Here is a 25,241-nt window from a genome sequence, read left to right as displayed (position 1 = left end):
TCAAAAATCGCTGCCTTGGCAGAGGTCTTTGCTCTTGGAGTGCTTTTCTAGTTAGTCATAGAAAAGAAGTTAATACTCACAAGTTCTCCTAGTATAAATAAACATGTGAACTAGTTCACATTGCAATAGGTAGCAGATACTGTGTTATGGACAAGTGCTATATATATATATACACCTTATCTGTGAAAGTCAATTAGATCAACAAACTCATTCATTTTTGCTCGCTTTTTGAAATATTATTATTAAAATAAATATAGACCCTAAGTACTAACCTAAAACTAAAACCATGTGTACCGCTAGCGCCTACGATGACGGTACAATGAAGAATCATGAGTCAGCAAAATTCATTTAATCATGGGAGGTTAATTTCGCCACTTGTATCCCCCCCCCCCCTTCCATCCATCCACTTCCGAAAATCATGTTAAACAATGGTCTTTTGTGAATAAAATTATGTAATGACTTTAGTTGCCTCTGCTATTCCAATAATCCGAGAATTGTAGCAATGGGTGGGGTCTACAAAATGGCATTTGATTGCATACCTAAGCATTACTCATCACCCTTAAAAAATACCAATCCAATATTTTCCATTCATTGTGGAAAGTAACATTAAAACCTAACACCAAAGGGGAAATTAAAATACACTAACACTGAGAAGCCGCACTCACCATTTTTGCTCCCTTCTGACAGACGGTCATTCGGACACGCTCACACATACTGTCCAGACACGTTCGCGTCAAAAAATAACACCAAAATGAAAAACGCGTACCTCGGATACAAATACATACAATTGGACAATCTTAATGTATGTAACAAATATGCATTTATTTGGGCAATACTGCAACTCTATGATTAAGTTTGACTTTTTTTACAAAATTTGTTGCGCGAGAAAACGACGATATCACTACGCCCGAAGAATCGACAATCCTCGGCTGACTCCGCAAGCTCCATATTGTCGAATGTGGAAACATCCGAGTAGTTCTTGTACTTATTGTGTAAATAATGTAGTCTAGTGAGTCTGCAAATGTATTCATATCATTTAGTGCTCAATAACCCTTTTATTTTTATTATCAGTCACATCGCACGAAGCCCTCTATCGACAAGACGTTTAGCATATGCGCACTTTGTAGTTTAGAGCGGAAGTTCCGAAATGGTGAGTGCGCTATGATTTGTTATTTCTATTTGGTTGTAGTATCCCATTGAAATTATTTTGAAGTGAAACTTTAAAAGTGATAAAATAGTCTTGGATTGGTACTTTCTCAACTCAACTTGAAATAATGGTTGCATATTCATGCTAATAGAAGATATTTATAAATGCCGGTTCAATTCGTCTCCCGTTTTTTGTCTCCCATTTTTGCTGAATCACATTTGCGACAGTTATTGTCAACTACATACCCATGCAACCTATAGTGGATCACGTCAAAAGGCTCACCCAAGAGCCCTTGCTGTCGGCTCTTCTGCGTTTGTTTCCATGGTTCTATGGTGCGTTATTGTAGCTATATCCCTGGAGTGTGGGGGTTCACAGCTAGGTATATCAGAAAAATTTTCAAACTGATCAGAAAATTATAATACTTATATCATCTGAAAGGTAATGCAAAAACCGGATGAAATCACTTGGAATTTTTTTAATATGCCTACAAGCAACAAAGATTTTGAAGTTTTTTAACTGCAAAAATGCACCAAAAATGTCCACACTTTTCAGCTTAAAACCTGTCACTACTGACCAGCGGTGATCACTCAGCTGTAGCTGCAGCTCAAATTGCTTGTGACCAATTAGGGCAATTATGGCTGTATGTTAATCTAATGACCTGGAAACAAACCCAAATTGGCGACTGCACAAGCACATGGCTGGGATGGCTTCCGTGCAGATCAAGCACTATAAATATTGCGCATCAAATAAACTATACTTCGCATGGTTTAATTTTCATGATTTTTTTACATAATATTGCAAATTTCATAAACTTTATACGATATAAATTTTAAAAAACTGAAACCAGTACTTCCCTGACATTTTTGAGCATTTTGTCGAGGCAAAACTTCAAACACCCTGAACTGAAACTTCTCAAAGACTGCAACACGGGAAAATCACGTGACCGGATTTTACTCTTTGATTTACAGCTTATTTAGTTAATGGCTTGTATTAGTTTTTTTTTGACGGTGCTAAAAGAGAGATTTAAAAAAGGGGTGCCATAGGCGAGCTGTCAGCAGGCCGACTTCAGTTTTACTCTTCACTGCCACTGGACAGTTACGACTGTAGCGCCCCTAGCGGATTGTGATATACCTATCACAGCAGTTTAAGTGGAAGGTCTTTCCAAGTGTAGCGCCTTTTCGGGAGAGTGTTAAAGTCACCTGCCAGACCAGGGATTGAACCCGGGACCTCTCGCTAACAGGGCGAGTGCTCTACTGTCTGAGCTATCCGGCTGGTTCTACCCTGCGTCTGGCACTACACAAGGTTTATGAAGTCTGCTTTTGAAACTATTGATATACGGTGCTGTCACAACTAATTCAGGCTCAATCTTAAGAAACTTGGCATTTTACTGTCATATTTTTCTCTTCTCCATGTCTGTTTCCCAAAATGGACAACCCTCCTCATTCCTGATATTCAGCTTGTTGTTCTGTTTTCAGGGTCAGAACCAGTCTGGAGCTGGAGCAGGGAGAGATGGAGATAAGAAGGATGACAAGGTAAACTTGCTGAATAATTGTATGAAATAGTTAATGTAATGCCAGTTATATGGGGCCAGTCATTTTGTTCCTGAGAATTGAACCAATCAATAACTGGAACAGATGTTGCATCATTATTTTTAGCAGTTTAATATTCATTCCCCCCCCCCCCAAGAAAAAAAATGGCTTGAAGTTAATGTTGACCAGTTGCAAGTTTGTTTTCAATGTATTTTTGATCAGCATTTCATTTATAAGTTACAAAATCCCATGTATTTGTACATGTACATGTGATTTTTCCCTAGGATAAAAAGAGAAAATATGAGCCCCCAATCCCTACAAGGGTGGGGAAGAAGAAGAAAAAGGTGAAAGGACCTGATGCTGCTATGAAGTTACCACAAGGTAATGTACTCTCACTTACATTATTACTTATTAGGCAGAAATTGTTTCAATAACTGTAATTGCAATTCTTGGCACAGGCTATGGAATTTATCGTACATCAATGATTACAAGAGTGTTTTTCATGTCGAAGTAAATTAATCTGAATTGGGTTATTTTGACACTCTTTTTGTTCCCCTGATCAGTGATGGTATTCTCATCCAATAAACTACTGCATTTTCGCCTCATAACCATAATTATATGCAAAGAGAATTGGTAATGACAGTGGAAATTGATATAATATAACATTCTTCAATGCTGCAGTTACACCCCACACAAGATGTAGATTAAAGTTGCTGAAACTAGAGCGTATCAAGGACTACTTGCTGATGGAGGAAGAGTTTCTCAGAAATCAAGAAAGACTCAAGCCCCAAGAAGAAAAGCAAGAGGTTGGTATGGACAGTGGTTGATGATTATGTTTGATGGAGTGTTTTTAACTATGTCTCTGAAACATCCCAGATGGTGATATAGTTTATTATCTTCATGGGCAAAGTCAAATGTGAGATACCAGCAAACCTGGAAACCTGAGGCACCTTAACATATATCACCCAAACCCAATATAGAGGTGCAATTGATGTTATTAAAATATTTACTGCACAGATTGCTAACTGTGTTTGATTATTTTAGGGTCCCACATGAAGAAGCTTGTATTAAAGTTTTACTCTCCTGGAACCATGAATAATTAAAAATAATTCGTTTAACCCCAAAAAGGAACATACCTTACTGTCACAAATACAAAACGTCCAACTGTGAAACGTTCTACTCACTTTAAAAATTCAGTCATCACTGGTTTTGTTTATTGATTTATCTCCTACAAGTATAACGTTGCTAAAAATTATAATTATCTTCTGTATAGAGCAGTTAATCGTTTTTGAGCGACTTTAGTTTGCTTGTCACAGAATATTAAAAAAATGGGGTAAGTACACCCTACCGACAGTAAAATAAGCATTAAATAAAAAAATAAATAAGCATTAAATAAAAAATTTTCCCTTCATGGTCCAAATATTATATCAGAAATGTCAAACTATCATGGAACCACAATATATTGTTCGGTCAGCAAAAGAAAACATTGTATCTCTTGCACACAAGTACTTGAACAAAATGAATTATTTTGACAATTTTTCTAGGGAACTTACGTTACCTAGTATAAGTGATGACGCAAAGCCGCTTGAGATATAATATAAATATTTATAAAAACATCCTTATGTCATGTCTGATTTACCATGACTGAACCACTTAAAAATATACTGGAACGCGGCATAAAAATGAAAATTAAATGGCAAGAACATACGTTACCGTACGGTTTTTGGAACATACATTCCCATATAGGGCTCTTTGCGTAATGTTAAAGACATGGTAAAATTTAAAAATTGAATTTCAGTTGAGACAGTCGTGGATTTTTGTTCTATACACATATATATTTTGAAATATTGAATACAATTTTGAATTAATTCATTTTTATTTTTTGACACTTCAGCATGTGAAATGCACCTCTATATTGGGTTTGGGTGATATATTCAGTTTAACATGCATGCTATAACAAGCATTTTAGTCTAAGAACATGGTGATAGTGGTTGAATAGAAAGATTCTAGTTCCCGTGGTAAGTATCATCAGTGATTGGGAAGGAACGCGCCATTGCGCCATACGCGCATAGAATCGTAACTGGGCGCATAAAAAGCCCTGTTTGTGCGCCATAAGGGCGCGTGATTTTGTTATACCTCGCGTTTTTGAAAAGAGTCTACTGGTCAATAAACTATTCGTCAACTGATTAGCGTAATTTTCCTCTCATACCTAAAGACGTCTCAGGAACGAATTCGGAAGCTATCGAACGCAATTGCCGAAGTTTGCCGAGAGCAATGAGCACATCGTCCCCATAGATATGCTAATGAAATAAAAGCTGATATCTTATTGGCCAATCAGTTTATAGGTCATGTTTATCCAATTAGAAGTAACCTTGCTTTTCGTTCTGAAAGCACATGGGATTTTTTCAAGCAGCACTTTGGTGAAGTGAAAAGAAAAATGCCGCCGAAAAAGATTTTTAAAATCTCGCCAGACCAGCCTACATTAGTTAGTTTATTTACTTCTACCGCTTCGTCTAAGGGTCCGTCCAACGTACAGGAAGAAGTCTCAAAGGAGACGGGGGAAGAAAATGTACCAACTTCTGAGAGCAGCGCTCCTTGCAACGACGAGTAGTAGTGACACTGACAGTAGTGTTACTGCTAGTGCTAGCACCTCTCACTCTCAGGTCGCACAAGGTTTCCAACCCTGATGGCTTCAACTATGGCCCTGGCTCCAGTACGACTGCGAACAGTGTAAGAGTTAAGATTCTTGGGAGTAAGATAAGTTATGAGGATGCACTGAATGTGTGGCACAGGAAAAAGAGATTAGTTCATTAAGTAATGAAATCTCTTTTCAGTAAGACTGATTAATAAGTACTAGACAGTATGTGAAGACTATTTCATTTACATTTTCTCAGTTTTGAGTAATCAAGGTTTTCAGAGATCTAGATTGTTTACCTCTTGTTGATGGTTTCATCAAATATAAACCAATTACTAATGAGTATTACATGTTTTCTGATCATTTTGTTTTTTCATTTAGTCTTCAAATAAGTTCAGTAAAGAAGGCATTGTAATGGTTTTATTGAAAAAGACAAATAAAAGTCTTAACTAAATAAATATATTAACAAAGTTTAACTGCAAAACCTTATCATATTATTCCCAAAAATATTGATACAGATATTTCAAATATATTTGTCATGTTTAAAAATGGCCCATAAATGTCAAGCGATGGCCCATTGATATGCAAAATGGCCCATTAAGGGTAACCCAGGAGGGGCCATTGTCCCATTGGTGGTTTGAACCTTCCCAATCACTGTATCATGTAGCTTTTTATAACACATGGTTGTTTATTCCTTCTTTTTTTGCAAGCTATAAAAAATTCAAACTATTTCTTATAGCTGCTATAAAGTGGAGACTATCTTTTTGAACCCAAATCATGTAAAGGTTTTGATGAAAACTAAAATAATCAAGGGCAAGTCTTTGAAAAAGAAATTTTGGTTAGAGGAAACGGCAAAGAAATCTCTTAGTCATCACAGAAACTTAAAACCAACTGAGAGTGTCAGGATGTAAAATGGGCGTTGATATTTATAAAACTATTTCTTTGTTTTTTAGGAGGAACGGTCCAAGGTGGACGACCTCCGCGGCACACCTATGTCAGTGGGTAACCTGGAGGAGATCATAGACGATAACCACGCCATTGTGTCCACATCTGTAGGCAGTGAACATTACGTCAGCATTCTCTCCTTTGTGGATAAAGATGCTCTAGAACCAGGCTGCTCTGTGCTGTTAAATCACAAAGTATGTACAACTGGGATTATAATACACTGATGAGACTTTTCTGACTTTTGTCAGAATTCCAATTTTTTCATTGTATCATTCTTGTGAATCATGTACCCTGGACCCCCGACCAATTTTCCTACTTTTTCAGTGAGGACTGGTCTCATCCCTGTATAATATGTAACTCTCATTTTATTATCAAGTACAAGAAGATTATGTTTTCAACTCCTTCTGTTTGTTTGTCACCAGTCTAACTGAAAAAAAATTTTGATGAAATTTTCATAATAGGTTCAGTAATGGGCAAACTGAAGTGTGAATAGATTATTGTGGTGATCCAGATCATCATTTGGATCCAGGAATTTAGACCAATTGTTAATGTGTCGTACAATGGATGTGATCTCAACTACCACAATTGCTCATGCACTCATTAATGATAATGAGAATTGAACCTTCTTGGTGGAGGTCTGCACCAGACATGAGCTTTTTCCATGGAAACACAGAATTCCGCATTTTTTAAATTCAATTCTGATGGTGCCCGATATTCGTCTTGTCTGAGATTCAGTGTTCAGAGGGTTTTTTTTTTTCTTTTTTTTTTTCTTTTTTAACCTAGGTTTACGTCTGCTGCACTCTATGAGTGCTTTTCTGGTTACCATGTGTAATTTTCAAGGAATTATTGAAAAATGTTTATTGTATGAATTAAGATGAATATAAGAAGCTTAGATAATTGAGGTACTATTTCTCTTCAGTTTAAAGTTTTTTTCAAGAACCGTTGAAATCCAACTATTATATGATTTGGTTCAACTGACCTTCAGTTTGTACTGATTGCTGTTTTTAAATGGTTTTTATTTCAGGTTCATGCAGTGATAGGAGTTCTATCAGATGACACAGACCCTATGGTAACTGTAATGAAGTTAGATAAAGCGCCGCAGGAGACATATGCAGATATAGGGGGGCTGGACCAGCAAATACAAGAAATAAAGGTTAGGTGTATGGCTTTATGGAAAGCGCAGTGTTGTAAATAAACTCAATTATTTATTGGAAGTTTGTTTCCACTTATATGTTTAGGCATTACTCTTTCATAAATATTGGATAGTGAACCTCAAAATTTTGAATTTTGTGAAAAAAGAAGTTTGAATATTATACTTACAAAATAAAATTCAGATATTTTAATCACTGCAGAAAAATTTGATTTGAAAAAAATTTTTTTTTTTTACAGGAATCAGTAGAGTTACCACTAACTCATCCAGAATACTATGAAGAAATGGGAATAAAGCCTCCAAAGGGGGTCATTCTTTATGGACAACCTGGGACAGGTAATGATTTTGTAACTTTTGTCTGTTCTTATTGTGACTTTATGGACAACCTTCATAGCTCAGTCCATTAGACGGCCCCTCTCTCTGTATAAATGACATGTGGTTTGGTGAATTTTATTCCAAAAAAATTCAGGAAATGGAGAATATTTGTACTTTTTCTACTTGATAGAAATAGGTTGTATGGAAAAATATTGATATGATTTACAATTGACATGTAGGTCATTAACATTATCCAACTTTGTTTCTTGAAATTAGAAGTGTGTATGATATAATACCAGTAAATATTTGATTAAATGGTGACAATAGAAGTTTATATTTGCGTGTTTTTATTTTCAGGAAAAACACTTTTAGCTAAAGCTGTTGCTAACCAGACATCAGCTACATTTTTGCGGGTCGTTGGCTCAGAACTTATACAAAAATATTTGGTGAGTAGGACTTAGAGATGGCAGTCTGCTTCATTGCTGGGTAATAGATTTAGCATAATTTAAGTTTTTTAGGTCAAATTCTTGAGGTTCTGTTATTGAATTTAGTTGAATAAAAATCAGAAATGCGAAATATAAAGATGTGATGCATAAGAAAATAAAAATACAATACAATAATTTAATACAATGATGTTATATTAATAGTAATCACTCCCTTTGGAACAAATATAGAAGTGAAACAGCTACATTTGAATCTTGTCACTAGAGCATCATCAGGATGAATGCCCACAGGTTGATGGGTGCTGGTAGACCTATTAACAATTCTCACTCAGGGTAGTAATTGGTTTGTAAGTGATCACTACCGCTAAATCATCAGTAAATATAATTTCTTGTAACTGTTGACAATGTTATCGACAACATAATATGTATTAATTTGGTAACAGAAATTCTCAATTCTTTGTAAACAGGGTGACGGCCCCAAGCTGGTTAGAGAACTATTCAGAGTGGCAGAGGAGCATGCGCCCTCTATTGTCTTCATTGATGAAATTGACGCTGTTGGCACAAAAAGATACGAGTCTAACTCGGGTGGAGAGAGGGAGATTCAGAGAACTATGTTAGAGCTGTTGAATCAGCTGGATGGGTTTGACTCAAGGGGAGATGTAAAGGTGAGAATTGATTTTTAGACAAAATGTCAGCAGCTTAGATAACAACACACTGTAAACTTCAGATAACCTTGAGTAAAAATATGAAAATATATGAAATAAAATCTTAGTTAATCACATGATATAATTTGTTTTCTTTTAACTGGAGCATTTGAAACATGAAGATGAAATTTAATATTATTGAAGTATCAGAAATATTAGAAAGTTAAAACTTAATTAGTACCACCAGCGTGTACGCTGGCGGTACTCATGGTTTTAGTCCCGACCCGTCTCGTACAGCTCCGCCGGCTCCGTTGGCTCCTGCGGCTCCGCAGTCGGGCGCCGGAAACAAGTCACCGTTACCGCTTCTCCTCCTAGACCGCAAGGACCTGTGTCCCCATCTCTTGGATTTAGGTCACATATAATCTCAACTTGAACACCCTGGTTTTTTTGTCTCCATCGGTGCACTGGCCTGGGCATGACGCTTGTTGAAATGCACCCTTGTCAAAATTTTTGAAAATTCAATGCCTAATATCTCCCAAACCAAAGGAATTATGGGAAAAATTACTACAGAAGTCTGACCGAAAGTCATATGTGGAGATTCCAAATATGCCCTTGGATTTGACTTTTGACATTTTTTTCAAGGTCAAACAAGCCAAAATTTTCTAAAAATGGGAATTTTCTGTAAAAAAATATTTGTTTGTGCTAATTTTTGGAAACTACACAGCCCTAAGCTCTCCTGTTATAGTGAGGGGTTACCATTGGGGACTCCTTTCATCTTTGGGAGTTTGGGGTCAATCGGTGCATTTTCACGGGAGAAGCAGCCATTAGATAACGAAACTGAAAACTCGCTCTAAATCTGGAACGGTAAATGCCAGAGACCTCTTTTTTATTGCATTTTGTAGACCTTGTCAAGTGCAATACTGGGGGTGGTGTCCATTTTTTTGTTGTTGATATGGTTTAGGCGTTGCCCTATATCAAAAATTACAACATCGCAATATTCAGTGGGGAAAATGTGAAATACTCCAAAATTAGCAGAGATACGCCCATAGTTACTATTGAACTTGAATAGGAAGTCATATACTGATAATCTAACTGTGACCTTGAAATGACCTTTGATCTACTATTTATGATGAACTGCACTTTGCATGTTTCCTGGCCTTCATATCTCCAAAATTGGCAAAGAAATGCCCATAGCTACTATTGAACTTTTATAGGAAGTCATATACTGTGACCTTGAAATTGACCTTTGACCTACTTTTTCACCACAAACTGAACTCTGCATATTTTCTTGCCCCTCATATCTTCAAAGCTAGCAGAGATCTGCCCACTGTTGTCCCTAGGTTTTCTCTTTTGTCAGCAAATCTGCAATACTGATAACGCATTTCAAGGAAAACCAATAGGTCTATTGTCTAGAAAATCACAGGAGTGATCAGTGTTAGGAAAATACAGCTCAATTTGAACATCTGCTTGTTTTGAACAGTTATGTTTGTTCGATATATATATTTTTTTCATATTTTGAGAACTCTTGTTTATTGCATTTCATAGAGCTTGTCAAGCACAAGACTGGTGGTGGTATTCATTTTTTGGGGGTGGGGTTTCCATGAGAATGCGCTTACTCCAGCTGGTGGTACAATATCCAGAGGCGGTATCGCCTCTCTGATCCTCTAGTTTTCATCTATGTTAACAGCAATTGTAAAGAGACAAAACCGTTTTCCTCTTAAAAGTTACATGTGTAGTCAGTGAACTTGTCCAGACTATATTCACAACAATTTGACCCCACCTTCAGGTTGTGATGGCCACCAACAGAATCGAGACCCTGGACCCAGCCTTGATCAGACCAGGTCGTATTGACAGGAAGATAGAATTCCCGCTGCCAGATGAGAAGACAAAGAGAAGAATCTTTACCATTCATACCAGCAGGATGACCCTAGCTGACGAGGTCAACTTGGAGGAACACATCATGGCCAAGGATGACCTGTCTGGGGCAGATATCAAGGTACAGGGGGGAGAAATACGTGTGTTGTGCTGGGCGTTTCATAAATGAGTGTTGTAGTTTTAGGTCTACCTTGGAGTTGATGAAAGACATGTCCCATTAGACAAAGCTTGACATAAAAAAGGGGGGAGGCAATAGAGACTTGGATGATGAAATAAAAACATATCCTCCTCTAAAAATTATTAAGTGTTTGATTAATTTTCTTTTAAAGATTTGCAGGTTATAATATTGTATGTAATTAATGGATATTGTAAATTTATAACAAGGTAGTATGAAAATCAATCACAGAAGCCTGTAATGAATAATAACACAATAGTCAAAGATTCCTGATCTATAAAGGTGCTCTATCTCATTTCCAGGCTATCTGTACAGAGGCAGGTCTTCTAGCTCTACGTGAGAGAAGAATGAAGGTCACTAATGAGGACTTTAAGAAAGCCAAAGAGAATGTTCTCTACAGAAAGAATGAGGGCACACCAGAAGGACTGTACTTGTAACCTTGACACTGTGTTTATCAACTACATAGTAACTCAGCAGACATCAGCTTATCCTGGCTGTGTGTCATTTTGAATATGCTGTGAACATATTTCAGTGACAGAGGCAACTTTTTCCTCGGATATTGAGCAAGGCATACAATCTGAGCTGATTCAGTTTGGATAAAAATTTTTCCCCTTTTGGCATCAACATGGATAGCAATGGACATGTAAACTAAAGTGCATCTTGGGAGTGCATTTTTAGCAGAGGGTAGTTATTCTGTTACTTGAAAAGGATGTATGTTGTCTTTGGACATAAAAACAGCCAATTGAAAAAGGGAAAATTGAAAATGGGGGGGTATGACATTGCTCAAAAATATTGAATAAAGCATTTGAATTAATTAATTTCTTTATTATATTTCTCAATTCCATTCATTTTTTGAAATTAATTTTATTTATTTATTTATATTTCATTTATTTATTTAGATCAATTTATTATTATTAATGCAGTTGTCAACATTGGACTTAAAGTGTCACAATCAATATAAAATCAGTTTGGTTATGTAAAAACCAACTAATAAGTACAAGATGTGAAACGTGCACTTTCAGCATGGATATAGATGTGATCCAAGCATTAAAATTTTAGTTTGTGTGATGAAATAATGAACAAATACAGTTCAGTTTTCTTCAGTTTTATTTAATAAACTATGATATTTTAGTATAATAGGGAAAACAACATGCACCTGAACCAGTCAGTGGACATAAAAACCCTGTTAAAATTCTAATAGTCTACAGTCAAAGCGCTGGTTAAATAATCCGGGGTGCCATGAATCGACCATCTTTTCATTAGTTGTGCGAGCATAAAATCATTTTCAAGAGACTCACAGTAGGTTTATACTGATATGGGAATAAATGGTCCCCGAAACAAACACCTGGATTTGAAAATATCCTCAACTTTTACGAATGCAAGTATACAAATAACATGATTGAAGTTTTTAACATATAAACTGCCTTGAAATTGAAATTCCTAGACAAGCAAACTAAAAATTATACACTTTTCCATCGTAAGGCCCAGAACTTGGATACTTAATCGACCAGCATTGTTAGTCTACGGGTGCATATTCAAAATATTAATGTGTTTGTCCGTTGTCATGGTAAATTGAATGGCTGTAAAGAAGAAAAAACGGAAAACGGTTCACAATGCACCGGTCGATATTTCGCGCCCGGGAAAATGTGATAGACGCCAGCACCTCGCAGGATTAGCCGCTGATATAGTTTGCAGACAGATCGATTTTGAAAACACATTAATAATTACTGTCTGCCGTTATAGTAGTCGACAGACTGATCGCACCGAGATTTAGTGTCAATAGCTTAGTTTTCTCCCCAATACCAGCAAAGAACGTCTATCATCTCCATTAATTAGCTTTGGTGGTGGAATTCCATGGTCATTCATTTTTTAAAATAAATTTTATTTATTTATTTATAACTCAGGGCGAGACATTTTCGTGTATGCACGTAATATTTATCAGATTCTGCGTCTAGTTTTTTCTCCTTTAAATGCGTAACAACATACAACCTGCCTTTGTCCTGCGTAGGCTAGTGCAGTTACGTTAGATCGTTGAGCTTTCCCCTGGTTGTACAGTCTGTAGTAAAGAACTAAAAACGACAGCGCTTTTTCTTCTTCTTTACGAACACACCCATCTCGATCCACCTAAATATTAGTAATTATTACTTTTGTGAAACAATGTTAGGATACTAAATATATTTGATCGTATCTTTGTCCTACTTAGGCTATTGCAGTTATGTTATTGGTAAGATCGTTGACGTTTTCCCCTGGTTTCATGCGTAATAGTTAAGTCCCAAAAACGAAAACGTTCTCTCTTCTTCTTAACGTGCACAGCCATCTCCATCCACCTAAAATTACTTTTGTCAAACAATACAAGTATACCAAATAAATGGCGTTTTACCTTTCAAGGTTGGAAATTCCTTAAGTTTTCTATTCACAACTACCCAATCTGTAGCCTACGTCTTTTTAGTAATCTAAACATTTCCCTACTTCCTACATCAAACTCCCACACGCTAATCTTTATCACAGATATCACAATTATACTAGAGCATTCATAATAATAATGATAATAACACATTTAGAAAGAAGGACACCGCCTCATTTCTTGGCAATTTTGGACTGACTCGGCTTCTTCTTGGACTTGGAGCTAAGGGTGACCCGGCCGGCGGGACTTGGGGATTTACTGGTCGCTCGCATCTTCCTCTTCTTCTGTACTTCAGCCACGTGAAGTTTCAAGTTCGGGAAAATCTCATTGTGTTTTTCCAGGAGTGGTATATATTGGTATTTTCCTGGTAAAGGGGAGGAGGAGTCGCCGTCCCCGTTGTAGTTGTCATCGTCTGGTGGGAGCATCTGTTTCTCCACTAGGATGTAAGTGTTGTGGGAGACCAGATATTTGGTTGCATAATCGTGCTTGTGTGCATCCAACTCCTTTATCAAACCTGCAAATACAGAAATCTACTTGAGACGACATTTTTAAATCGAGAAATTGGCACTCTTCAGATAGCATGTAAACTAATGATGACATGATTAACGACTCTGGATCAATAAACGCTATATAAAACCTCCCATCCACGGGCTGATGTTTTATTTACTTGGTTAGCTTATCTTTAACTTTTTCATTAATGAACTAGAATGATAAAACGTTGTTCTTTGACCAAGCCGATTAACTCTTATGCACGACCGACATTTTTCAGGTGCTTATAATGAAGTGAAAGAGTACATAAATACAAGTTGTTAAATAAACCATACCGGTCCGGCAGATATTCAGTTATTTCATTTAAAGGGGGATACGGCGAATTCAGCAGATTGTCATGGCTTGTCATATGTATTGTAATTAGTATAGTGAACGATAGTAGTACTATTCTAGTAGTAATAGAAGTAGTACCGACCCGGTAGTACATGTAGTAGAGTACGTGTAGTAGCGATATGTCCGAAGAGAGAAAACTTCGTAGACCACTGTACATGATAGTATAAAGATTTGACTGGTATTAACACGATGAAACGTAACACAATTCAAATGCTAATTTGATTAACTAGCAATACGTGTCGGGATCTAAAAAACTTAGTGTTATAACTCATATGGCGGTTCCTTATCTTAGTATCAAAAGTTCACGGAAACGATCTTGGAGCCGGGTAGCACTTTTTCTCAAAATCACAGCCGAGTTTTGCTGCATGAAGATGCTTCACTAATTCTACGTTCCACCCGATATGGACTCAAGTAACCCCCTACCGACCCTCACCTGTTTCGTCGGACAAGTCCAGGCTAACTGGAGTGTTACCGAAGCCTGTCCGTTTCTTAATGTTGTTGAGCAGGTTCACAACGGCACAGCTAGGGTTGCAGATCAACTCCTCGTTGTTCCCGTATTTTACTATAATAAACATCGTCTTAAATAATACAGATTCTCTCTCTAGCCTTCATATAGTCCATGGAGTATTTCGAGAGATCTCCATCTAGCTCGACCTTATTCAGTATGTTCAAGGCTTTTGGTTAAGCAGTTAATGTGATAGGCTCTGTATGACCTACTGCTTGCAGTAAGCCCGTATCCCATAGCGACCTTGTTATTCAAATCTCGTTTAGTCACCCCCCACAAACATTGAATCCGTGTCATTCTGTTCCAAGCCAGCGAGACGGAATCGCATGGATTGTGCGTCCGTAACTGTAAATGGAGCCATTAAAGCGTTTGTTTGAACTGAAAATAAAATAATTCTTATCGAGTTGTGACGTTGTTGGTATTGTAATGTTAGAGCCGACCCAGGATTGCTCGTGTATTAATCAAAGTTTCAGGGGCAAATGATAATAATAATGATAATTTTCACAAATCGGCTAGGTTAATGTACAAAGAAGTGTTGCATTTAAAGCGCAATTAACCCGCTCAATTTTGTATTTCTGTTGATTATAATTGATAATACCATGGGTAATGTTTATTATATGATTAACTACATATTATACCCGCTCACGCATCAATTCTTCTGTTCATTCAGTTTTTCCTCCCAATAAAATAAGGTCGTTTCCACGTTCTTAAAGCCGTTTTTATCCAACTTAGGACCTATTGTAAATTATTCTATTGTTAGAAATTGTGTTTGGCATAAAAAGGACAATTTATTGAATGCTCTTTTAAGATGAATAATGCTTTTTTTTTTCTTAAAAGATATATATGACTACGTTTTTTTTTTTTTTTTTTGTTATTTGTTTTTAATTAGTAAATTTTTCTTGAAAAAATGTACAATTCAAGTTTGCCTCCAACAAATAAATGAAAAAACCCGAATAGATTACACAAAATTAACATATGCAAATCACTGTATTCGCGATAGAGCACTGATGTCGTGTAAGTCTTTATTTTATGGAATTTTCACCACGGTGAAAACAATTTCTACCGCGGTGAAAATAAAACTTAAATGAAAATAGAAAAAAGTCAATATGATACTAACAAAGCTCTGTACCTTCCGTTATTCTGGCAGATTCACTCACACTATTTTTATTTCCACATGAAGTGGTCTTATTTTTATTATTTCAGAAAACATCTATGATTATATTTCACTGCTTTTGACGGAAGGGCTCTACAGCCCAATGGCAGATTGCGCGCGTCTTCTCTAGCGCAATGTTGCTGCAGTACATCGCTGCATTGTGCTTGCAATGAAAACGAGAGGAGAGACTGGGATAATTCTTGTGCGAAATAAACTTTTTACTTCCACTCGATCCTTCAGATTACGTTTACAACAACGCTCCCCTGCAACGGATTTCATGTAAAATAGTTCGCATACCAGGGTACGTACTTCTTAAAATCACAAAAGACTTTCTTCATAACATATTTATTTTTCACTCACTTGTAAATTTTCTTGTCAACAAAACACAACACCTAAAGAGCTAAATATAAGTTGGAATTAGACATCTTGCATCTGTTTTTAGGGGAGGGATGTCTTCATAAATATGGTCTGACTGCATACTATCCAGATTCATACTCTTGCATAAAATCCAATCTTTACATCACTCAATGTTTTAAAGCATATCTATGAAATTTAATTCTTGTGATGACTCCCACACCAAGTCACATGAAAATATCCTCACAAATTTTCTTTTATGCACTCTAAAATTTTGAAAAGTTCAAAAACTTTTTTCAAAAAGGGTGATGCTGGCAAATTGTATAAGAGCTCTATTATTTGTTTGTCATATCAAAAAAGTGCGTCTTCTGTTTTTTTTTTTATTATTATTATTATTATTATTGTTTTGTAGTTTCAAAAAACAAGTAACTCAACATTTTTCCTTTTCCCACTAGCTCCATATATCCCCTAAAACTGAGGTTCTTTTTTTAGGAACAGGACTTTCCCTCTGGTGTGAATGATCTTCCTTGTGCAGCATCTTCACCAGCATCATCCTGGTAGCAAAGGCCTGGCTGGTTTGCTTGCGGTACACAAAGTACGATCCAAGCAATCCCAAGAGGACTGCTCCCATGATACCTCCCACTGTTATCATGGTAACCGTGAGGTCCTCAGGATGTTGTGCTCCATACGTCTGTACTGCAAAGGAGATTTCTAAGTCACAGAAACTGAAATATGAGAAATAATGTTGGGTGATACAATTGAACCACTAATTGACAAAATAATATAAATAAATTAAATATATAAAATCAATTAACTAATTTTGTCCTACTTCTTAGCTTCTCTTTTTCTGCAGCCTGCAATAATGTCTGAAAGGCATATTAAATCTTCTGATCTCCAGTTAAAATAATTATTCAAAAAAGGTTGCATTATATATGTTAAGTACAAATAGCAGATGGTCTTACCTGTAGTTGGGGTCTACAATTCTGGCCCGGAAGGTGTACATACTGTCGTGGGTGTTAGGAAACTGTAACCAAGACACACCTGTGGAGTTCAGGATCTGATACGGTCTCTGCAGCAATCTGTTGTCAATTACAGTGTTCGTCTCTTCAAAACAACTCCTATAATTCTAAAAAAATATACTGTTTAAATTTTGTGGTAGAAAATTTGAAAACAAACAAAAAACATTTTTATCTCATATGATTTGTTGTATCATATTCCTTTGGCTATTATATGTGTTGTTTTAATACAAATTATAGAATTTCAAACCAGAATCCTATATTTCTACTGAACTGGACAGCTCTACACAACAGCAAGTACATGAAAAAACTGGGTTATACTTTTAAATATAATAGTAAGTGTATTTACCCAAGGACCCCACCCCTGTCCCCAGTCTGTGAGCATGCCCTGCTCCTCTCTAATCTGTGACCAAGTCTGAGCCACCTTATGACACCCTGCCTGGAAAGGGTTAAAAAAAAACTAAATTTCTATTACAGCAATTACTTTTTAATTCTCTTTATAATTAATGACCTTATATGAAATACTGAATCAAATTTGCACCAAACTGGCTTTTAGTTGAAGAAGAAAACTCTTTGTCCCTTTAATCAATACGTACTCACTGAAAAAAATATCCCACACTACAAGCTACTTATCTAAGACTGGGTTCCCACAGATTTAGATTGATCCATATAGATCCACCTAACTCCCTGGGGGTTCACGCTAAATTGCTGTCAGCCACGAAAGTTAATTACCTCCTTACAGCTTTTAGTAGGCGAGACAGACATTTAAGCTGGCTAAGCTGACAACAATCTAGTGACACTCCCCACAGGGATTGATCGATCTAAAATCTGTGGGAATGCAGTCTAAGTTTTACCTGTTTCATGGTAGCATTATAACTGTAGTCAGTTCTACCTTGCTCCTCCCATAGTATGAAATTACCAGTCACAGGACGGACAAATTCCTCTCCATCATACCTTAAATCAGGGGAAAAAAGAAATAAATAAGGCTACGACATGTGCAAACACAAACTTTGCTATAATATATGCACATGGTAATCATACACATTAGTAAAAAGTAAACAAAGTGAATATTAACAAGGTTTCCACTGGTAATGCGCTAAAACTTAAATAATTAACATGATCATGGAGAAATAACTGACACTACATATTTCATACACTTACAGCTCTAACTGTGGCAGAAAAGTCTCACTGATAATTCATTTACAACACTAATCACAATTTTCGTATTTCCCATACACTTACAGCTCTAACTGTGGCAAAAAGTTGTGACTGCTGTCCACTCTAACTGGACATCCCAACCTGACCAGGTCATAATGGACAACCTGGGCGAGAAGAAGGAATTACAGACAGTGGAATTGTATACTTAATATACTGTAAATAGGACTTAGAGATAATAATAATAATAATAATAATAATAATAATAATAATAACTTAAAAATATGTAGGTAGTTAAGTTATTAAAATGTATAGTATAATGTAAACAGATATGTGGACAGTTAAAAAATTTAAGATATCAAAACATAGTACAATGTCAAGATAACAGCCAGTCAAATCAGTTATAACACTTTTTTCAAATAAAATTTTTTTATTTATTTTAAAAATTGTAATCAGACTCTATGTTGGTAATTAAAAGCATTTTGAGAATGTAATTAATTTTTATATAAGTATATAAGAGTAACTGATTTAAATGTATTAACTAACATTTCTTCACAGTAAGGTAAGATATAAGTCTATTAAAGGCCAGTGAGGAAATACTGACTATGTATGTATATCCATGGCATGCAATGTTGACTGCCGGAGAGGTGTCACTGCATGGTGGGTATTTTCTTCAATTAAAATTTTGTTTTTGTTAATAATAAAATACAACACACTTATATAAAAACAATTAATTACACTCAAGTATGGGATCTAGACAAGAATAAACTAACCTTGTCCTGTGTGGGTGATGTCCCATCCAAATGCAGGAAATGTTCCCTGTAAAGATGGAATTGAAATGATTAGTTTAAATGCCAGTGACATCATTAAGTTTATTGCAAGGTTACATATCTCTCAAAAAATTCATAATGTTTTCAATAACACCATATAATGGAATACTAACTGATAAAACTGTCAAAGGTATTACATGGAATGAATAGAATGGAATGAAAATATTCCAACAATATATAAGGATTATATAAAAGCAACAAATTAAAGAGAGGTACTCACTTTCCAATAGTATATGTATCAACAGTATCACAGGGTTCACTTGCAGCTGGCCTAAAACATAATTTTTTAAATTCTGAATTTTCTTTTATAATTAATATTTTAATAATTATATAGATTATTTTAAATGCTGGCAAACCTTTGTCAACTCAAGATTACATCACAAGCCTAATCTAAAAAACAGAATGTCGATATTAATTACTTCAAACAGCTCCGAGCTGTCTCAATCAATATAGCTGGCAAAAATAAATCATTTATTAATAAAACAAACTGATTAATTTAAAACTTAAGATTTGGCCCTCAATTCTTGCCAGGATAGGTAGTTTATCTATAATCAGAAGTTATTTGTTTTTTTACTGAAAAAAAGGTAAATTAACTCACCGTTTTAAAACCAGGTGCCTTCCCTTTGGACATCCCACAGACAGGTAGGAGACCTGGGGTAAAATCAAAATATTAAATTTTCTTGAAATTATTGGTGACAAAAATGCAAACTGTCCCCCTCCCCCCCTCAAAAAAAAAAAAAAAAAAAAAAAAAACTACTGAGTACAAAAATTGCCCTCCAGTCCAATTTTGACAATGATCAATCACTCTGACTTAAATATATAAACTTATTTATCACATACTTACAATCTGGGTAGGAGATGGGCATATCAGGTTGATATTTGATGGTATCAACTCAAAGCAAGAGATACCTGTTGCAAGTTTTCTAAAATGATAAAAAAAACCCAATAATGTAACTATTTATTTATCTTACTAGTATGTATTTATTTATTTACTAATTATCCTGTCTACATCTTATAAACATTATGTTCATAATATGCAGTGAGAATTTAAAAAATATTGAATGTCAGCGTGAGATTGATTTTGTAGAAAAGATATCTGGAAAAAATTCAATGTTGGATAAAACAATTTACAATAATGGGTTCTAGGAAATATCAAAGTCTGAATATTGTCAAAAGTTATCTTTTAAAAAAAAAAATTGATTTAAGATTACTATTGCACTTACTTAGCAGTAGTGTAATTTGGGGACCTGTAAAAATCCATATGGTGGTAAAAGGTAACAGACTGGAAATGTAAAATAATATTTAAATCATTTTAAACTCCTCATACAAATAAGATAAACAGGGTTTAAAACATTAACCAACTACACATGAAAGCTAGTCTTTTGGCTTTGATAGATCATATTCCCAAGTAGGACTTTTTTTCCAGAATTATTTTTATCTTCAGTAAGTACTTAAGTTTGCACCAAGTGCCATAAACAATTCTGTGCAATGCAGAAGTTTTATAAAGTTGTTAAAATTACCATTAACAGTGTACCTGTGCTTTTAAAAAAATCAAGTGAATACAATGTACGCAGCTATCATTTTTATTCCCTGGAACTAAACACCTAACTTGAATATCATACTGAACATATTACAGACCTTGTTATGAGCAATAACTCCTCTTCCATACTGAACATATTACTGAAATATTGTTATGAGCAATAACACCTCTTCCATACTGAACATATTACAGACCTTGTTATGAGCAATAACTCCTCTTCCGTACTGAATATCAGAGTTTGCTCTGGACTTGACAAGAGTGGAGTTATGATTGAACATCTGGAACATATTTAATACAATACGCTCAAAATTTTCAATTTCAATCATTGATTTTTTTCAACACTAGTGCTATATAACTGAAATTTAAGTTTCAGCACAGAAAATAAACTTTATCCATTTACCTAAAGAAACATTCAGCATTCTCTGGTCTGGGTGATTTCTCATAACCAGAAATACTTAATTATATAAACTAACTTCTCTCAAATCTTGTACAGGTTCCTTTTTAATTTACCCCCCCCCCCCCTCCTCCCACCCCCACCACCACATCCTACCTGTAGAAATCCACTGTGGATATCAAAGAACACTAACATTGCCCAGGCATGGATAGACCTCCCCCATATCTATTTTGTACAGGTCCTGTCCCCCCCCCCCCCCCCCCCCCCCCCCCCCCCCCCCCACACACACACACACACACACACACACACACACACTATCCTACCTGTAGAAATCCACTGTGGATATCAAGGAACACTAACATGGCCCAGACATGGATAGACTCCCCCATATCTATCTTGTATAAGTCCTGTACTGTACTGTGTACAAAGTAACGGTACTGAAAACAATGTAAATAAACAATACATGAAATATTGATGACAGGTGCTAGAAAGATACAAATTGGAAAATATTATGAAACATCATGGTACACTGGTAGATGGTATGAAAAGGTTGACTTTGATGTCTGTCTTCTATTTTCTGTTAACCCCCAGTTATTTCCCAACCACCCTATCTAGATTAAGTTTATAATAGCTTTTTTTCAATATCCAATACAGGATACATGATATTTCCTTGGTTACCTCCTGCATTAATTTTTAGTTTAAAAGCTGAAAGGTCTTACCATATCCACTTTTTAGTGCCAATATTTTTTAGTTCCCAAAAATTATTCTGAAGCTCCCATGATTTCAGCCAGTCTAAACCATACCATATTGTGTTAAACCAATAACTGTTACACAATATAGTCTTATCATTTACATTAATCCCCCCCCCCCCCCCCCCCCCCCCCCCCCCCCCCCATCCACATCTCAACTCACAGGACACTGTTGTAGAGGAAAAAGACCACTGCTTATCTCATTCTTCAGTGGATAAATTCTGCTGGTCAGGGTGCCGTTCTCTAACACCATCAGGTACATCCTATCTAGAGCATCAAACCTTACCACAACATCTGAGCTGGGCAGTTCTCCTGACTCCAGCTGGAAAATATTATCATAATCATCAACATTTTGGAAACAACTGTTTTCATTATGATCAGAATCATCATCATCATTAATTACTATTATTATTATTATTATTAAGAGATAACATGGAACAAGGAAAGACAAACGTTTGTTCTTTATTTGATGATAGTTCAGGCAAATAGACATCTTTGGACACTCGAAGGACAATAAAGTACATATCTCGATTCCTAGTGTCTTAGTAATATCTCATCAACTAGGTCCCTGGACTCACATCTAAATTGTATTTCATCAAGTCACTGAAATATATGCTACTTCAAAACATTCTCCTTGCAATAACATTTGTTGTTCACCTTTTTATTTTTTCTGATATAACTTCTTTGAAACGAGTTAAATTTTCCAAATCAATATCATTTATTAAATAATCAATGTTAGCTCACCTTCAGAACTTGATTCATCTTCATCTTACTGTGAAACAAATGATTTCGTGAGGTGTGGATGATGATCTCTCTCAGGGGACCTGTGGGAGCAGGATGGAAATATACACATCACAATTTGTTGAAAAAAGAATATATAAACAAATACTCACATGACATACTAAAAATTAAGTTTACTTTTTAATTCCAATAACTTTTATTCCAAAGTAATCTATACTTAAGATCGCTTCTAAATAATGATAATTAAATTGGATTTTCAGGATGAATGGCAATCAGATAAACCGAATAAAAACATGGTACAAGATATTAGTTAAAAAGTGTTTTTCCCCCTTTGGTGGGTTCCAGTTTTAATTCATATCTTAATACACTTTCTTATTAACCACATTATTTTCACATCTTAAACTTAAGGTTTTTATTAACGTCATTACTATTTTTCACTTTTAAGAGCTCCATCAGTTTTCAAATTTCTGATATATATTTCTGAACAAATTTAAAATCAAGAAATAAAAGAATGAAATTGGCTGCATACTAATGGTCACTTCCTGTATGAACTCTCCCTCCTCCACCAGATCACTTGTGTTACAGTTCAGCAAGGTCATCACACCATTCTCTGTGCCTGAAATAATACACATATCTCAACTAACACAATGTGTTTATATCACACCTAACACATTGTACACATATCACACCTAACACATTGTACACATATCTCAACTAACACAATGCACACATATCACACCTAACACAATGCATGTCTATCTAAAGCATAGTGATCTATCTTCTCAAACAGATTTCGCACCAGACACAATATCTCAACCACACTGCAAACTGTGTCAAAAAGATATAAATGTCTGGTCTTATCATTTCAAAGAAAATGAAATTATGCAAGAAAGTTTTACAAATATTTTTACCTTCTTCATAGCTGTAATAGAGTCTGTGTAAATCACGGAGCAGGAAAGCCGTCTTCCCAGCATCCTGGAACATGAAACTCAGCGGGCCAGACTCTGAAAGTGAGAGCAAATTTAAAATATCAGGAGAAATTACTTTGTAATACAAACAGGTTTAAAAGACAGGACCTGAAAATTATTTCATTTGTTCTAAATGAACCAACCATTAAATAAACAGTTTTTTTGGTCAACTTAAAATGAACATTATACTCAAAATATATATATTTACCAAGAATGTTCAATGGAAATGTCCAAAATCAGCCTGGAAAAATGTCCTCTTTCAAGTCAGTTATTTTGAGATGTAAAGTTTGTTTTTACTGGTACTTGAAAATTGTAGAAGATTTCATCATCTTGTAGACATAAATAAGACATCATTTTAGTCAGAGATCAGCATGAATTAAATCACCAACTTAAAAAAAGAATAACAAGTCACCTATGGAATCCGAGTACAATTACATTACCAACATGGCAGACCTACCTGTAATGTTAAAATCCATCCACATAGGTGTAATCTCCCAAACATCTTCATATATGTTATACAGCAATACTACAACCTGGAACAAAAAAAAAAAAAATATATATATATATATATATATTTTTTTTTTTTTTTTTTTTTTAGAGCAGACATAAAGCACCGGCACTGTGGTTGGCAGTCCTGAGAAATACTACATTTTGGGTTGCATAAGTGAAACAAACTGACCAGTCTGTGTATACTATTTCTTAACATTATTGGTTCAGTGTTTCATCCTGTCTACCATCTGAAAATACCCAAATCAACTGGAAACCATCAGAGAACTAATGTCTAATCCAATACTCAGATACTAAGGAACAAGGTAAAAAACATTAAAGGGTAGTTTGTTTGAACAATTAAGCAACTTTATGAAGAACCCATTACCTTTGACTGTCCATTAGCATTGATGGCTAGCAATATTCCTACTGACCCTGGGAATGTATTAAAAGCCACATCCTGAACCTTGAAATGAAACAAAAAATGATGAACTTAGATACAGCAACTTGTATCTGAAAATACACAAGGCTGAGCAATTATACTACCCAAAATTCTGCCACTGTCAGCACTACTTTTTGGGGTTCTTTAAACATTGACAAAGAGACAAACTTTCAAACAGTGTCCAGCAATGGTTAAGGAATACACACCCAGATTCTTTCTAGTTTGTGTTCAAAATCTTGCAGAAACCCTGTTATTCTACTACTCTCACCAACCACTCAAATTATTATCACAAAGTAATACAATCTCGGTCAACTTTGGGCCAAAACAGTAAAAGAAATAGGGGTTGTATCTAAATCACTGTTACTCAGAATAGTGGAATTCATTTATCAAAAAGTCCCCCCCCCCCACCCCCCAAGAAAAAAATCCCATTAAAAAACTATAAGATCACATAATGAACACTGAAGTCCTATGTCTTACCTGTGGATCCTGTTATAACAGGTTCTCTAGTTGTAGCAGTGTCTCAGACCACTCTAACTGCTCCCCTGTACTAGCAGTACACAGATAATACAACTTTAAAATCATATAATGAACACTATAGTCATATGATCCTATGTCTTACCTGTGGATCCTGTAATAATAGGTTCTCTAGTTGTAGTAGTGTTTGTGGCCACTCTAACTGCTCCACTGTACTAGCAGTACACAGATAATACAACTATAAGATCATATAATGAACACTGTAGTCATATGTTCCTATGTCTTACCTG

The 25,241-nt window shown here is 35.6% G+C and overlaps 4 protein-coding genes across 12 annotated transcripts in view; 1 reads left to right on the top strand and 3 right to left on the bottom strand.

The window, feature by feature from the left end:
• Positions 1–813, bottom strand: part of LOC147759293 (uncharacterized) — a 30,760-nt gene extending 29,947 nt beyond the window's left edge. For 5 of the 7 annotated variants that reach the window (XR_015331589.1, XR_015331587.1, XR_015331588.1 and 2 more), the window contains exon 1: positions 666–813. Coding sequence is in view for 2 of the 7 variants with exons in the window: in XM_086998361.1 (XP_086854487.1) it covers positions 666–713 (48 nt within the window). In the remaining 5 variants the exon portion in view is untranslated. The other 2 variants (XM_086998363.1, XM_086998364.1) reach the window with 2 other exon arrangements.
• A 247-nt stretch (positions 814–1,060) lies between these two features.
• On the top strand, positions 1,061–11,956 carry LOC147759292 (26S proteasome regulatory subunit 4). Its single transcript, XM_086998360.1, has 11 exons — positions 1,061–1,150; positions 2,623–2,679; positions 2,961–3,057; positions 3,358–3,482; positions 6,265–6,450; positions 7,281–7,409; positions 7,646–7,742; positions 8,079–8,167; positions 8,632–8,829; positions 10,595–10,804; positions 11,161–11,956. Exons 1-11 carry the CDS (start codon positions 1,148–1,150, stop codon positions 11,293–11,295), a joined length of 1,326 nt encoding a protein of 441 aa, XP_086854486.1. The 5' UTR covers positions 1,061–1,147; the 3' UTR covers positions 11,296–11,956.
• Positions 11,516–14,890, bottom strand: LOC106154530 (uncharacterized protein CXorf65 homolog). The gene is made up of 2 exons (XM_013528901.3): positions 14,578–14,890; positions 11,516–13,776 (listed from the first exon to the last, which is right to left on the bottom strand). The coding sequence occupies exons 1-2, from the start codon at positions 14,717–14,719 to the stop codon at positions 13,436–13,438; spliced, it is 483 nt and encodes a 160-aa protein (XP_013384355.1). The 5' UTR covers positions 14,720–14,890; the 3' UTR covers positions 11,516–13,435.
• A 1,241-nt stretch (positions 14,891–16,131) lies between these two features.
• LOC106154525 (cation channel sperm-associated auxiliary subunit epsilon-like) lies at positions 16,132–25,232 on the bottom strand. Of its 3 annotated transcripts, none has more exons than XM_086998700.1 (19): positions 25,097–25,232; positions 24,424–24,501; positions 24,007–24,082; positions 23,493–23,585; positions 23,111–23,197; positions 22,585–22,664; positions 22,004–22,162; positions 21,415–21,528; positions 20,892–20,975; positions 20,381–20,439; positions 20,002–20,080; positions 19,756–19,808; positions 19,378–19,428; positions 19,101–19,146; positions 18,415–18,494; positions 18,027–18,126; positions 17,522–17,611; positions 17,119–17,282; positions 16,132–16,881 (listed from the first exon to the last, which is right to left on the bottom strand). In XM_086998700.1, the coding sequence occupies exons 3-19, from the start codon at positions 24,029–24,031 to the stop codon at positions 16,608–16,610; spliced, it is 1,638 nt and encodes a 545-aa protein (XP_086854826.1). In that variant the 5' UTR covers positions 24,032–24,082; positions 24,424–24,501; positions 25,097–25,232; the 3' UTR covers positions 16,132–16,607. The 3 variants fall into 3 exon arrangements, with proteins under 3 accessions (XP_086854826.1, XP_086854825.1, XP_086854827.1); XM_086998699.1 differs by lacking the exon at positions 25,097–25,232 and adding an exon at positions 24,955–25,038; XM_086998701.1 differs by lacking the exons at positions 17,522–17,611; positions 25,097–25,232 and adding an exon at positions 24,955–25,038.
• Positions 25,233–25,241: the final 9 nt, after the last annotated feature.

The sequence above is a fragment of the Lingula anatina genome, unplaced genomic scaffold (assembly GCF_051362555.1).
Source record: "Lingula anatina isolate TDL-2025a unplaced genomic scaffold, LinAna3.0 unanchor82, whole genome shotgun sequence".
NCBI lineage: Eukaryota > Metazoa > Brachiopoda > Lingulata > Lingulida > Lingulidae > Lingula > Lingula anatina.
This window is presented reverse-complemented; position numbering and strand designations above follow the sequence as displayed.

What these genes read in the sequence shown, in the direction of transcription:
- LOC147759292 (XM_086998360.1), top strand. An exon ending in GAGATAAGAAGGATGACAAG is followed by an intron (nt 2,680 to 2,960) that starts GTAAACTTGCTG and finishes ATTTTTCCCTAG; the next exon opens with GATAAAAAGAGAAAATATGA. An exon ending in TTATGGACAACCTGGGACAG is followed by an intron (nt 7,743 to 8,078) that starts GTAATGATTTTG and finishes TTTTATTTTCAG; the next exon opens with GAAAAACACTTTTAGCTAAA.
- LOC106154530 (XM_013528901.3), bottom strand. Translation starts at nt 14,719, where the DNA reads ATGTTTATTATAGTAAAATACGGGAACAACGAGGAGTTGATCTGCAAC. An exon ending in GGACTTGTCCGACGAAACAG is followed by an intron (nt 13,777 to 14,577) that starts GTGAGGGTCGGT and finishes CTGTATTTGCAG; the next exon opens with GTTTGATAAAGGAGTTGGAT.
- LOC106154525 (XM_086998700.1), bottom strand. Translation starts at nt 24,031, where the DNA reads ATGTGGATGGATTTTAACATTACAG. An exon ending in AGATGAATCAAGTTCTGAAG is followed by an intron (nt 22,163 to 22,584) that starts GTGAGCTAACAT and finishes AATATTTTCCAG; the next exon opens with CTGGAGTCAGGAGAACTGCC. An exon ending in GAGTTATTGCTCATAACAAG is followed by an intron (nt 20,440 to 20,891) that starts GTCTGTAATATG and finishes TTACATTTCCAG; the next exon opens with TCTGTTACCTTTTACCACCA.